The sequence below is a fragment of the Euprymna scolopes genome, chromosome 15, assembly GCF_053919585.1.
Source record: "Euprymna scolopes isolate OS-2025 chromosome 15, ASM5391958v1, whole genome shotgun sequence".
Taxonomy (NCBI): domain Eukaryota; kingdom Metazoa; phylum Mollusca; class Cephalopoda; order Sepiida; family Sepiolidae; genus Euprymna; species Euprymna scolopes.
The window spans coordinates 95,931,385-95,948,108 of NC_136496.1; the positions used below are offsets into that span (position 1 = coordinate 95,931,385).

General features: G+C 33.0%; 1 protein-coding gene across 32 annotated transcripts in view; it reads right to left on the reverse strand.

Annotated features, from left to right (window-relative positions):
- The window catches only part of LOC145294002 (arf-GAP with SH3 domain, ANK repeat and PH domain-containing protein 2-like), a 547,728-nt gene that overhangs the window by 254,608 nt on the left and 276,396 nt on the right, over positions 1–16,724 (reverse strand). For all 32 annotated transcript variants that reach the window (XM_080140958.1, XM_080140949.1, XM_080140946.1 and 29 more), the window contains exon 3: positions 11,749–11,835. In XM_080140958.1, the coding sequence (XP_079997084.1) occupies positions 11,749–11,835 (87 nt within the window). The remainder of the gene's footprint in view (positions 1–11,748; positions 11,836–16,724) is intronic.

Genomic DNA, 16,724 nt, shown 5'->3' on the forward strand with positions numbered 1-16,724 from the left:
TATATCTGCATATATATATATATATATATCTGCATATATATATATATATATATCTGCATATATATATATATATATATATCTGCATATATATATATATATATCTGCATATATATATATATATATCTGCATATATATATCTGCATATATATATATATATATATCTGCATATATATATATATATCTGCATATATATATATCTGCATATATATATATATATCTGCATATATATATATCTGCATATATATATATATATATGCACATTATATATATATATATACACACACACACACATAAATAAATACACACATCTGCATACATACATACGTATATATCTGCATACATATGCACACGTGTGGTAATGCACTTATGGAGGTGGATCAGCACATACATAAACAAGTGCGGAAATACATGAACACCTGTCAGATGAAAATAAATGCATTGTTAACAAAACTCTTAACATTTTCATTTATTATTTTCCTCCACCGGGAGATGGGGGGGAGGGTACTTTTTTTTTCTTTTTGTATTATTTAATCAATTGAGATAGATTTGCTGAAAGAATTCAACTGACAGCTGAGATCAGTTAACCTAACAATAGAGGCTCCAAAAAATCTCGTGAACAAAGCATTGGTGGCTCAGGAAGTGGAAACTTACATTTCAAAAGGTGCACCATTATGGCTGATAGAATAAAAACTATTGATTATTCTCATGCAAACATTGTATACAATTCGGCTTTAATCTTTTTAAGTATCACCAGCTACACTTCTACAGTGATTCAGCCTCACACACAACCACAGGATCTCACGCTTCTTCTGCTCTCTTTTACACTAATACATTTTTTTTCAATCTTTCTTAACATTGAACAAGGCATATTGCCACAGGTGCATAAGGAGCTATTGTGATAGGGGCCAGTTTCTTACGGGGACAACCTGGTTGAGGAGTTGGTGAGCAAGATGTTTATATAAATATTTGTGAGAATAACAACCAAGATGAGAACAATTACAAGTACCTAATAGGGGATTACTTTTAAATTACCCAGAGAGAGAGAAAGAGAAAGAGGGAGAGAGAGAGAGAGAGAGAGAGAGAGAGAGAGCAGCAAGAAAGAGGTTAGAAAAGCATACACATAGAATCTGCATGGTCTGACAAATGTAAGGTTAGAAACTATCAGTCACCATGTTGATTTTATATCTATTCAAAATTAGATATGCTCTCTCCATGATATTGAGCACTCTCTTCCTACAAACACAACTATAATCTATATAAATAAAACAGTAAATGTATGTTATGTGTGGGTGTGTAAATATTTAACCAATAAGCTCTTAAAGAACTGGTCACATAACACTGAAATTAACAGGAAATAGTAATTATACAGCAAGGATGGTTTATAATGAGTAAAATCTTTTGTTTGGATGGATGACTACAGAAATATGTCAGCAAGCTAAAATGCAAAATGTTCATTTCAACTTGTCAATATATTTCTATTACTCTTGTCCAGATTCAAAAGTAGCTTGAAGTGGTTTAATTTTAAATCTTTCTTATCTATCTGGGAATAGCTCAAATGATAGGAAATGTGGCTGGAGCACTAAATGCTATGGTTTCGATTCTAGCTGATGGCAGACAAGTCATTTTTTAACTTTTGAAATCAGTACTATATAATATTCAATAGAGAATTAGTTCTCTAATAATAAATATGAAACCTGCATGAATTAAAATATATTTAAGTGTATTTTATGGCCGGGCAAGGCCTGGTGTTCCCCACTAGTTATTAATATATCTGAAATTGATCTATTATCAATGGCCAGTGTCAGATTGGTGCAGATAATAATAATTATCAGATCAGTACTTTGCAAGACCCCTAGGATCGATATATATTAGAACAATACCCATCTCCGGTAAAATTTCCTTGAATATAAGAGTTTTGCACCATTTCATGTCCTCTTCATGAACATTAAAATCTATGTATATAATGATACTAAACCTTATGTCTAGATTCCTTATTCCAATATTGATGAAAATTCCATTATATGATTTTGATTCTAGAAAATGACAAAAATTTAAAGCGTATGGGATCTTGAGAAACTGTAATTTATGCAATCTTGCTTGATTGGCTTTTAATAAGTATGTATTTAATTTAATTCAAATATAAAATATTTGAATTTTCAAATATAAGGTTGTGCCTGTATTATGTCTGCTACAAACTTTTAAAGTACTGCAAAGAAAATGAAGTTTGGTAAATATTTAGTAATTGTTGTCTTATACCGCTTCTTAAAATTTCACAAAAATTAGATCAAAGTGGTATAAAACTGTGCCGTTTCAGGAATTAATTGTAATCCATCCTGGTACGGATATTCTTCGTGTGTGTGTGTGTGCAATATTATGATATTTTAAAAATTTTATCTACAAACGTTTCATTTTCCGAGAATCATCAGTGTATGTGTGTGGGGGGGGTCACATGATTCAATACTCTCAAACTCGTCAGCGTTTTAACTTTAGTCTGAACATGTTAGACCACAGGTCAACACAAAACCACTGTGAAAGGAAGAGAATTAAGGTCTATTTATATCTATGCAAGCGGACATATCTAGAAAGCTGTTTCAGTGTTCAAGGGCCCATTAGAATGGAACTTAGCATGTCACATTAAATTTTATAACCTAATTTATAATCCTCCTAAAAAGCTCAGCATGGTTTATTTCAATATATATATATATATATATATATATATATATATATATATATTACATGGCGGTCACCACTTATCAAGGCCCGGAAGCCACTCAGGGATAAGGGTTATTACGAATAAAGTACATTAGTGTGGAGATTTTATGAAGTGTTTACTTAAGGGGGCGGTTCATTAGGAATTTGTTTACATTGGACTTGAAGACATCCAAGTTGTAGTCAGGTGGGAAGCAGGCAGATGAAACAGAGTTCCACAGGCGTGCAGTTCTAAGAAAGAAGCTTTTTTCATGGAATCCACGTTTTGATTTAGGCACAGATAAAGAGTGGGGGAAATTTTTCAAAGTGGATTCAGCTAGACGGGTGTTTTTCGTGAATATATATTAGTGATGGAACGATTCCAATATTTTTCCCGATTCCGATACAATTACCAATTCCGTGCTAAATTCCCGATTCCGATTTTTTATAAATCTCTAATTATTTAACTATAAGATAGTTATTTCCTCTGATTTTTGTAAAAACACACGTTAAATATGTAGAAATTTTCCTTAACGTCAAAATACACTTGTGGAGGATGATTTATCGATTTTAGCTTTATTGGTAATTTAAAATAAAAAATATTTATTATTATATCATTATTATCAGCAATGGAAAATTTTGTTTTAAACAAAATCAAATAAAAAAAAAAAAGACAAAAGAATCGTTTTGGCATCGCAAAATAGGCATCAATTTTTCTGATTCCAATACAGATTCGGATACCCCCAAATCTTCCGATTTTTCCGATTAATCATCCCAACACTAATACATATATAACTACTTCATTTACTCACATAAATATACGAGAGTATAAATTTATGCATAAACTTTAAGTATTTACTTCAACAGTGCTCAATACGTAGGTAGAGCTAGTTAGTAAGTTATAAAATATATATGGGGATTAAGCTACACTGAATATTCCGCGTTTCATCCACTCTAGGATTCTTGAAGAATGCTAGAGTGGATGAAACGCGGAATATTCAGTGTAGCTTAATCCCCATATATATTTTATAATTTACTAATATATATATATATATATATATATATATATATATATACAGGGTGACCCAAAAAAAAAACAAATGCTAAATGGAAGCCATCTAGAACATATGTTGTAGAACGAAGAAAAAAAAGGGCAAAGACCCTAGTGTTTTTATGTCATGTTTTGAATATAATAAACTAGTTATGACCAAAGTTTCATTTCATTCGGACAAAACTAAGAAATGGGGCCTAATTAGAGTTGGGACCCGTTTTATTTGGGTCACCCTGTATATTATAGATGGTCTGAACAGTATCAGTCCCCGTTGGTTTCAGATCCAAACAAAGGAGAACTATAATTAGTCTCCTTTTTCTGGACTTTCTTAAGAAACAGAGGTTGAACAAAGTCCAGTAAAAGAGATCAATTATAGGTCACTTTTGATTAGATTTGTAACCGACGACACTGATGTTGTTCTGATCTTCTGTGACACAAATAAATACTAGGTTTCTTTTTCTTCTTAAAATTGCATCACAGTAAAATATATACACATTTGTTTGTGCGTATGTATGTACATATCTATCTATCTTATACTATTATATAAAAGGAACTTTGTGTCTGTGTCCGAGTTCATTTCCTATGTACTCTAAAACGGCTGGGCTGATTTTTATGAAATTTCACACGAAGGTACTTCATGTACCTGGCAGTGTTCTTAAATAGATTTTCTATCTATAAGTATCGAATATCAAAATAATCCAACAAAAGAAAGAACAGAAGATTTTCACCAAAGTAAACACCTTACACAGCCTAACATCACAAGTGCATTTGAGAAGTTTTATTACCACACAAGCCGAAAGGCTCAACATATAAAATTAACAGGTTCTTTGATATGACAGGGGTGCATTTGAAATTAATGTTTGTGTTTAATGCCCAATTGAAATATGATACTTAACTTTTTCATTTTGAACTTAAATTCAAGCCATTATTACTGCACGAGAAGTAAGGCCAGGCATATAAAATAAACAGAAGGTTCTTTGACATGATAGGAGAGCATATAAAATAAATGTTTCTGTTTAGAGCACAATTGAAGTATGATACTTGACTTTTGACTTAAACTTTAATTCAAGTCATTATATATATAAAAAATAATTTTATAAAATCAACAGTAGGTTCTCTACAGTGCAATGTAGACTAAAATATACACTGCGTATCAAATTATTAACGAGTTTACATTTTTTTAAATATTTAAGAAACGAGTGAATAAAAATCCATGAAACTTTGAGAAAGTGCTTACAATACTATTCAGCTACTCCAGTCAGAAAATAAAAGTATTTAAAACAGTACTAGTAAAACTATGGCAGTAGATAGAAATATATATTGATTTCAGTGTCAAGTTATTAACGAAGTTGAGAAAAAAAAACACAATACACCCATAACTTGTTTATTGAAATAATTTTCAAACATTAAATGAACTAGGAAAAATGCTTAGAACACAATAACTACATAGCAATTTCTACGTTGACATAATTAGTAGGGCATATGCGATCCTTTTTTATGAATGACTTGTAAAAGACGTTGGCCTGCAGAATTAGTCAAATTTGTGATTTCGTCAACAGTTATTCCTCACGATACCTCTTGGAGAGTATCCCACAACTCATCTTTGCTCTTAAATTGGTGTCCACTTGCATAGAGGCGTCGTTTCATGATACTCCAAAGGTTCTTAATTGGGTTAAAATCTGGTGAATTCACAGGCCACCCTCATCTTTCATAGCCCAGAGAACCCCAGTGGTTGCAAATACTCTTTGCTTTTGTTAGCTGCATGCGAGGCAACATTATCCTGCATAAAAATAATGATTCTTCTAAATGTCAACCTTTGCTTCTTCAACCATCGTTAAAATTGCTCCTTCAACAAAGCTATGTAAGCATTTGACGTCATTTTTACGCCTTCTGGAACTCTCCATGGGCCAACTAAAGTACCTCCAATAATCCCAATCCAAACCAGTACCCCACCACCACTTTGTTGGCACCTTAAACGCTGTTGATGATGTCGTCCATCTAGAACCCACATATCTTGCTCCAGCCATCTGGCCCATCAAGAGTGACACGCACTTCATCCGTGAACAAAACTTTGGAAAAAATCCGTTTTCATGTTGTCCTCTGCCTATTTCAATCGGTTTTGTATGTGATGCTGCTTTAATGTCACAGGCTTAACAGACTTTGCCATTTCTTTCAGAAGGTGATATCGGGTACTTTTTGAGACATTCTTCAATCCGGCTTGGTCAAAGATTCTCGACTTGTCTGCCCAAGGTTTTTAACAACTTCATGTTTAATTTGGAGTAGAGAACGGCATGAAACAACTCTAGGTTTACCTTTATCAGCTCTCCTACATACCTTTGTAGGGTGCTTGACAAAGTTCTTCATAGTTTGATAGTACCTTTCTATCATTTTCGATATTTCAAGGGTAGTTTTACCTTTTGCTAGCTGTTCCGTAATAATACTCTTTTCAGAACTACTCAAGCAATCTTTACAACCCATTTTATTTACGAAACAAACTGCCTTGTTAATAATTTGACACACCTCAAATACAGTGGATTCAGCAATTACGATGGCAAGTTGTTTACATTGCACGGAATAGTACAGAAATTTAACAGTACGCGCAGATCAGCATTACCTACGTTTCCAAAGCTTTATGATACGAAACTACCAGTAAGTTTCTAAAACTGATAAAAAAATGTTATCTCGTTAATAATTTGACACACAGTGTATTGTGAACTAAGTCACTACGAGAAGTATGTAAGCTGCTGCATTGCAGCTGATCCCCAACTAGAGCAGGCATCAACCAATTTGATTTCACAGATTTCGATGACAATAAAAATATGGTAATGTGAAACATTCATTGAACATTGTTCAATCCCAGACAACGTCAGGTCACCCTGGTAGTATATATATATATATATATATATATATATATATATATATATAAGCACGTGCTGGTTTAACTGTGTGTATCATATATATGACAATTATTACAATACTAATCCAGAATATGTAAGAATTCAAAATGGAAAAAACTGGAAATTGCTTATACATTAATCAACATTTCGTCTTTATTTCAAAACTTTCTCAAGATGACCGATTCAAAGATTGACTTGTTCTCCTTCAACTCAAGTCATCTTCAGAAAATTATGAATCAAGACAAAACGTTGATGAATACATAAACAATTTTCAGTTTTTCCTTTCTATTTTAAATATGCTATTTTTTTCTGTTAATATTATTATCATTGTTTAGATTATTATTGTTATTATTATTATTATTATTATTATTATTATTATTATTATTATTATAGATTATTATTCTTGTTAAATTAATTCTTAATTTAACGTTTCTAATTCATATATATTTTATTATTTATTATTAATTTATGTACATGTGAGAGTTTTTTCTATAATAACTGGATATTTATTTTTTTCAAGATGAATAATGCTGATGTATTTGGTTGACTTCTTTATGTGATGCTATGGAATTAAATCTTGAAAATTCTTTTATCTAAGAAACGATTGTATGCAAAACCATTAATCTTTAATTCTTGGAACTGATATAAATAATGTCATAAATGTATTTGTTTCAATCTGTACACACACACACATATATGGCCGCCCAGTGTTGCCTAGTCATAAAATACACTTAAATATGATATTTTAATTCATGCAGAGTTTATATTCATTATTATGGGGCCAATTCTCTATTATTATATTCTACCCAATATATAGTAGTGATTTCAAAATTTAAAAAAAAAAAAAATTGACTTGGGTGCCATCAGCTAAAATCGAAATCAAAACATGCAGCCTTATTCATTACCGTTTGAGCTAAATCCATATGCATATAAAAACATAATATTGAAGTAACACGTAAAAATGTGTAAAGTAACATGTATAGTCATTTTTACTGGCTAAAAAATAAACTGAATTTATTCCACAGATCCAAATACCCTATATATCAAGTTTCAAGTCTGAAGACGAAAAATTGACAGAGTTGTTTAATAGAGACTGTTCCTCAAACAGACAAGGTCAATTTTATTATATATATGCATATAAGTTTGACTATATAAGCAATTTTTAGGAAGGTAATCTCTCATACAGATTAGCCCTATCGGTTTTCCAGATGGTTTTTGAAAAATATAACAATATATTTTTTGTAGCTAATAAACATACAAGTCTGACGACTTTTATATATGATTTTTTTTTATTATTATTTTATGATCGTTTCCTCTCAGATAAACTACATTAACAAAAGAAAATCATTTTACATTTGTCCTATCCAAGATTCCTCAGAAAAAAAAAAAAAAAAAAAAAAAAAAAAACAACTCTACAAAATTTTCCACTTTTCAGCAATTAATCTGGTGCCATTACATAAAAGTAATCCATATTTCAATGGAACCAATAGAAAAAAAAACAAGCATGACTGACTACAATTTGATTGTCTTCAAGTCCAACATAAACAAGTTCTTGATGAATCGTTCCTCTAAGTAATCCAATTTATAAAATCTCCACTACTTATGATTACAATGCTATAATCCCATAACTAATGTATACCCATTAACCCTTATCCTCGAGTGACCTCCAGGCCTTGATAAGTAGTGACTCTTTTGTTAAAAAAGAAAAATATATACATGTGTATGTATATACTAAATAGAGGTTTGTCTAGTAGACAACTAATGACCCTTCATCTAGATAAAACTTAATGAAGGATCTCTTCCAGCACCTGTAACATCATCCAATCTGCATTATTATCCCCTATCTGATTTAATGTGTGACACTATTTTTTGGTGACGCTTTCATTTATGACATCATCCTTTGATGACGTCATTCATTGTGTATGGGAATAAACAGGATAAGACCCAGATAGTTCTACTAATATATAGCAGATCAAATATCAGGTTTGCGACTCTCTTTTGAACCTTGTCAAGGAGCGAGAGACTAGTAGCAGATGCACCAGCCCAGATGTGACAGCAATACTCCATACATGGGCGAATGGTGGCCTTATAGAGGTACAGGATACTTTTGGGTGTTAGTAGTTGTCTAGCACGGTAGAGAGAGCCCACCTTTCTTGCAGCGGCCCTAGCAATGCTTTCAATGTAATTGTTCCAACTCATGTTTCCTGTGAACGTTAGGCCAAGGAGTTTGAAAGATGTACTCTCAGATAAAGAGTCGTTGACCATTGCTATAGGTGGTAGAGAGGGTTTCTTGTAATTATTGAATGAAACTAGTTTAGTCTTGGCAGCATTGAACGCGACCAACCACTTTTGTCCCCATTCCACCACAGATTGGAGGTCTTCCTCCAGTGTTTCTGCCATTTCTTTAGAAATGTATTCATTCGTCTTCCTGTCGTGCCTGCCATAGAGTGTAGTGTCATCAGCATATATACCCATCTCAGAGGCAATTTTGTCGGGGAGGTCATTTATGAATATCAGGAACAATAGAGGTCCAAGGATAGAACCCTGGGGCACCCCCGCATTTATATCATATTGTTTAGATGTACGACCGTCGAGGACAACCTGGATTTTTCTCTTATCTAAGAAGGATTTAATTATGTTAAGTATTCTACCAGTGATACCGTGTGATCTAATTTTCCTGAGACGACCCTCATGCCATACCCTGTCAAAAGCCTTAGATATACCTAGAGCTACCGCTCTGCCCTCCCCTGCTTTGTCCAGTGAATGGTATATACGTTCAGAGATCACAGTTAGGATGTCTGCTGTGGAACGGGCTTGTCTAAATCCATATTGTTTGTCAGTCAGAAGTTTAGCATCTGTAAGGTGATGGACTAGAGCATGGTTAATTATGGTCTCAAATATTTTGGCAAAAAGTGGGAGGAGGCTAATGGGGCGATAATTTGATGGGTCAGTCCTTTCGCCAGAATTCTTGAATACTGGTACAACAGAAGCAGTTTTCCAGCAGGCAGGAAAGCAAGCTTCATTAAGGCATTTGTTGTAGAGTTTGGAGAGAACTGGAGCTACTTCGGCTGAGCACTTTTTTAATAGCACAGCTGGGATAAGATCGGGTCCACATGCTTTTGAAGTGTCAAGGTTTTTTATGATAGCATGCACCTGAGCAGGGGTGGTTTTCAGATCGTCTAGCGTGGCGTCTGTCCGCATAGGAAAGTCAGGTAGGGGGTGGTTGGAAGGGTTCAGTGTGGAATTTGAGGCAAACCGACTGGCAAGCATGTTAGCCTTGTCGGTTGCTGAGGAGACAACCTCGTGAGTGTTGGTTAGTGGGGGAGTTCTAATATATTTTCCCTTATTTTGTCCCTTAATCCTCACTTTCCATGAGTAATGTTTGTTTTTTTTACAGGGGAAGAATTGTTGTTTTCTGGGTTGGAATTTATCTAGTTATCATTGACTAGTTTTTATTATCTTGAAGTAGTATTTTAATCCCTTACATCAAGTGGCTCAATGTCTTGCCTGCAGCAATTTCCACTAAAAAAAACAATCCAAAAGAAAGAGAGATAAATACAGCCTTAGCCAGAGATAAGTTAGTTTCCAAGTCAATTTCTTGAAGCCATCCAACACATGCCAGCATGTAAAACAGACGTTAAACCAAAAATATTACAAAAATCAGAACTAATCCTGTTTTTCTTTGAAATGCTATGAAGAAATTTTTATCCAATTATTTTGGAGAAAAATCTCTTGCATTTTTAAGTAAATTATTTCTTGTTTTTTATACTATTGGGTCACTATGTATCGCAGCCAAAAGTCACTTGAAAATAATGGGTTAGTAAGAGATTGTTGATTGATAAGTGAGAAATGAGTGTGAGAGTAAGGAAGATAATGTACTTCTGCAGTTTAGTTATGGTTAACAATGTTTTTGTTCATTTTTGAATAACTCCACTCAAAACGGGGAGGTAATTTAAGAAAATCTTAAAGATTTTCAAGAATTTCTCAGGAGATATTACAGTTTCACATAACTTTTTTGTAAAAATCAAAACAAATACACAATATTAACAAAAAACATTATTTGAACATTTATTGAATTAAATTTTTTTTTTTTTTAGATTTTTTTGTATTTTTTCTGAAATAAATAAAAGTGGTCATTGTATAACAATCAATTATTTTTCTTTCAAATGAACTTTAAAATGAGCAGTCTAAGAAAATAAAATTCTAAATGAATAAAATTGTCATTATATGAAATGTCTTATTTAAAAAAAACAAATGCAAACTTTTTATGAAATTAGTAATAAATAAAAATTCATTTAATAATAAATAAAAATAAGTATTAATATTTATAGTTTTGAAACTTCAAGATCTTCTTGAATGGTCTCCCCCCCCCCTTGTTCTGAGTAGAGTTCCTATTTACAATGCCTCCCCATGGGACAGAGCTAGACATCAGGGTCATTTTTTAACGTGGAGAAAAGGAACAAAAATAAAAAATTGTCTCAGTCGTGAAGGATTTCTCCTCCACTTAGAGAGAACAAGAAATTGAATTGTAGCATCTGAAGAACAGATACTATGCTTTGATCTTGGCCCGAAGGCCAAGAACGTCTGCTTTTTTGTTCAAAAATGAACATAAAAAAAATTGTTCACAATGATTAAAATACACAAGTGCCGTTGACATTATACCAACAATAAAAGTAAACAATGAAAATCGCTTTTCGTGTTTTTGATTCTTGATTTGTGAACAACCCTGGGGGATAAATGAGATGCTTCTTGAAATGCTAGATGAATTTACTGACTAAAGACAAGGGTTTTCTTTTCAAGCTTATGTACCATGGCATCTTTTATGAAAATATTGCCTCTATGATACGTAATCATAGAAAGCAATACCATGTCTAACCATTTTAAGAACTTTACAGACTTTCATGTGCATCCCCCCCCCCAAAAAAAATGGAGGGTGTCAACACATTACACACACATGCACACGCACACACACACACACACACACATGCACACACACACACACACACACACACACACACATCAGAATTGACAAACTAAAGAAAATCTTAAAAACTAATAGGACTAGGAGTATCCAGAGATATGGTCATCATCATCCCTTGTAGAAATACTCACCGATCTCCTCCTCTTGATCCTTGCTATATGCATTCTTGCTTAACCTCTCGAGGTTCTCAGCCAAATAAGCCTCATTTGATACATGCACTGAAAGAAAAGAAAAAAAAATGTAATTTACTGAAATGAATGATATTCACATCTATAAAATATTAACAAAAAAAATCCAACTCTAAACATTTTACATTTTTTTTTTTTTTTTTTTTAAATATATAATTATACCATTTCAAAACATTACTCAATCGGGTGAGTTTTCATCTAGCTCCCATGGAGAGCTTATAGCAACAGTAAAAACAAAATTAATTTCGATTGGTTACTAAAATTGGATCTCAATCACAAATTCAGAATGATATTCCCATGCTGGGAGTTGAGTACCTGTTATGTACTGATTATATAAATGAGGACCTAACCACAGACAACAGTGAGACTAAATCTGCCACATAATTGTCAGTCGTTACCATACCAACATGGAACAAACCACTTACTTCTAGACTTCTTGCAGGAGAACCCCAAACCTAGCTTGCCAGGTTGATGGCCTAGAGACCCTCACAAACTTACTCACAAGCAATCTCACTAGATAAACACTTAAAACAAACACGTTTACTCAATTTCTTATAGAGAAAACAACAGTCATTACTATCATTTCTTTACTTTTACTTGTTCTTAGATAGGTTCCAGATGCCGTATCATGCCCTATGTTCATGCATGTGAGTTCATAGTCTTCATCTCCATTGTTTCAGACACTGACGAGAACGACATTCTTCGAGTGTAACGTTGTAAAGTTGTAAATAAAATTGATATATGTATGTACGGATAGACTTTGTCATTTCTTTTGATATAGCCATTACAAACTGCTAGGGGTTTATTTAGACATAATTAGAATTTTTGATAGTTGTCACATTTGGGCTGGTGCATCTACCACTAGTCTCTCACTGTTAGAAAAAAAAAAAAAAAAAGATTCTCAAATCTAATAGGTCCTGTGCTGTCGGCCAAGCTCCAAACTGTCCCATCACTGTAATGTCGCATCCCTGTGCCTGTTTTACAAGTGTTTAAATAAATTCCTATTTCTTGATTCATCAATTCAAAGAAATAAAAAAAAAGATATAAAATCTAACAATATTATAGAAAAGTGACTCTCCTTCCTTGAATAATGGTGAAAGGAATCTCTCTTATCACCATTTATGATCTCACCAGCTGCACCCGATCTGTGTAATAATACAACTGTCTTCCAGAACTTCAATACCTATCATCTCTATAGAGACAAGGGAACAAATCATAATCTATCTATGAGAATACTAATATTAGTTTTGTATTCATGTCAAGCAATAGTGCCTAAAAATTCTTAAAAGTTGGAATGGAACCGAATGAGAAACAAGCCGAGCATGCAGAGTCCTCCTCCATGAGTGAAAAATTTACTTTTACTATGACTAATGTTTTTTCAAAATTTAAAAAAAAAAAAAAAAAATCCAAGGCGTGGTTATTGAAAAAAGTGCAAATAAACAGACGGATGAACAATCTGGGGCAATTTTACCCCTACAATGCCCCATAAGGGGGCAACCAGAGTTATCTCGAAAAATCCGTTCTAGCAATAATTTACTTTTACCATGTTTGTGCAAATTTTTTTTAAATATCCAAAGCTTGGTTATTGAGAAAAGTGCGAATAAATGAACAGACAAACAAGAGTGGATTACTAGGTCCAATCCCTCCTTTGTCAGGGGACCAATAATGGAGGACATTTATCAACAAGTAGTTAAAAATTCACTTTCAAACTCTTATCAGTGATTAAAAAACCACATTTTGTGAGATGAGGATAAATGATTACATAAGTGCATAGAATACAAGATGAAACGTATGCATGGAAAACTTAATGCCCCCCCCCCATTGTCTTGTTTCAATCAGAATTGAGTGGTTCACCAAACGAAATTACAATTTTGAAATACACAACAAACACAATTAGTTTTACAACCTCTCATGTGATGAGCATTTTTGTGTAAATTCTGATTGAAGCAGAAGTTCATATCATTGCATTTCGCTTCCGTTTTTATTTTTCATTATTTTCATTACTTAGAATTGTCAGCAGTGATTCAAAGGAATTTCCTGATGATAAACTGGTACCAACATTCATCTTGAAACAAATATTCTATTTTAGGAAGAATTTAATTCTCTACTAAGCAAAGGCAAGAAGTTGAAATCAGCAAAGCTGAACCTTCAACATCCTGTCATTTAGAACTGATTGCTATTTAGCACTTTAGCCGTTGCTACATGAGTTCATATGGACAATTCTAATGTTTATTTTGGGAGCCTTAACCCTATTTTTGTTTTATGAGAGGTCTAGTGTTGCAATCTTCTGAAAGTTGAAAATTCAATCGTCAGTATATGCAATATCAAGAGTATATGAGGGTCATTCCAAAAGTAAAGCATCCTATTTTTTTTTTTAACTCAAGAAATTGAAGCGCTACAAAGATGGGAGTGGTACCATTAAAACAAGCAACCTTTTAATTTAATCCTATTTAAATAGAAAGCAGTTGGCTATCTAGGTATCGTATGTAGGTTGGATGTTGCTGCTTGTCGAGTTAGTCGAGGGTATTTATGTCAAGGGGTACAAAGGCTTCAAGTTCGTCGGAGCACCTGCCACTAAAATACTTGTAAAAGGGCACAGAGATGCAACATTTCGGCAGGTTGGAGTTTGGTTGACAATGCGGAACCTATTAGATTGGAAACTCTTTTTTTAACCCTATTCTAAGAGTGAGAAACTAGTGAAACAGCCGATATGTGGCAACAATATTCCATGCATTGGCGAATGGTGGCCTTGTAGAGGTACGGGATACTCTCAAGCATAAATAACTTTCTAGCACAGTAGTACTTTCTTGACGTTCATGTTAGGATCAAAATGAAGTATGTGTTCTGTTCAAAGATGGTACAATAATATTGTGGGAGTCTGCATACATACCAGACATCCCTAGAATGGAAATATGTTGCAAACCCCTACAAACGTTTTTTTGAAATAAACTCTCAAAACAAAATATATTCTGAAACCATATCAACCAGAGAAGTTAGATAAGTATGTTTCAGTTTGTACAAAGTTCGTGCAATAATATATATATATATTTTTTTTTTTGGAGGGGGGGGATCTTCATTTATGGCTGACGTCCATAGAATGGGATTAGGTCATAAACTTCTTTTAAGTAAGGCAGCACTATACAATGGATGAAGGACACAACTATGAAATTTGTAGGGATCCTGCTCGTCTACAATATTATAGTAATAAAAAATTCTATCATTGGATGTGTTTACCTGTTGCACACATTTCATATACAAGTAGCCCGTTGCACCAGATGGCTGCATATTGCGAAAGAAAAACGAGTAAGTACAGTGTATTTACACAACCAATATTTACGTAACTAAAGTTAGCAATTACTTATTTTTTTCGTTGGTTCTCTTGTAGGAGCTGTCTCCTTGAACTACTTTAACAAAAAAAATATTTAACGAAAAAAAAAAAAAAAAAATGAGATGCATGGGTAAAAGTATTATTTTATTTAATGACCGGTGGTCTAAACTGACCACCCTGGTCGAATCAGAGAAAGTCCAATTTTTTTTTTTTTTTGTAATCAGACGGAGAAAATGGAAGTAATTCGTTTTAAAAAGAAAAAAAAAAAAAAAAAACTCTTGTATTTTTTGCAACCAAGATACAGAGGTAAAAATATTATTTTATTTAATTTAATGACAGGTGATCTAAACTGACCACCCTGGTCAAATCAGAGAAAGTCCACTTTTTTTTTTTTTTTTTTTTTTTTTTTTTTTTTTTTAATCAGACGGAGAAAATGAAAGTAATTAGTTTAAAAAAGTAAAAAAAAAAAAAAAAATTTGTAATTTTTAAACCAATATTAATGAAATAAGTATGAGATACATGGGTAAAAGTATTATTTTATTTAATGACTGGTGGTCTAAACTAACCACCCTGGTCAAATCAGAGAAAGTCCTTTTTTTTTTTTTTTTTTTTTTTAATCAGACGAAGAAAATAGAAGTAATTCTTTTTAAATAAAAAAAAAATCTTGTATTTTTCAACCAATATTAATCGTTGACTGCTGCTGCTGCTACGACCACCGATTTAATGCCTCTCACCACCACTTTGCCCACCGGTTGCTGATACTACTCCCATCGATTTAACTCCTATCACCACTACTACTTTGCATTTCTTTGCATTTATTTTGCATTTCCGTACACCAAACATGGATATAAATACCACTAAAACATCCACTGGGTCATAAGCTTCATTTTGATACCTAAATTGCCTGGGTAGGTTGCCTGTAGGCTGACTTAAACTACGTCAGACCCACAGACAGACAGTACAGAAATTTATAATAGGATCATGCAACCTTCAAGAAGTAGTTTTTTTAAAAATGTTTGTACTTAAGTTTTTTTTTTTTTTTTAAATCTTTAATCACATTTTCACTTTATGACCTTATATGGAATACTTCAGTTTGACTTACAATGTTTTCAACTGTAAGTATTTTTGCTTTCATGTCAGCTCCTTGACATTAATGTGCCGCTATGAATGTCAGTTGGCGTTGTCGGCAAGAGAGTGGGGTTAAAAAGATGCAGTTATCGAAATGAAGTGTCATTCCCGACGAACAGTTTCAGTTTTTGCTATGAAAACCTTCAAAGGTTAAACAGGAGTAGTCCTGGCTTGCAGGTTGAAATGGTGATTGGAAAATGGGTGTGGTCTATTGTTTGACAGATTTGTTTGAGTTGGAAAATTTTTGTTTCAAGCTGGAAACCAACATAGCTGAACTGTTTAGATGTGAGGCTCTAACCTAATTTGTAACTTAACATTAACACAATCTTATATTGTAAAATAAAATATACATTTCTTAAAGACAAATATGTCTTTACCAAATTTAAAATGCAGCCATTTTTTTTTTAAAGTTTGCAAAGCACAACAAAATGGTCTGTCCTTGAACTGCGGCAAAAGTAGAAAA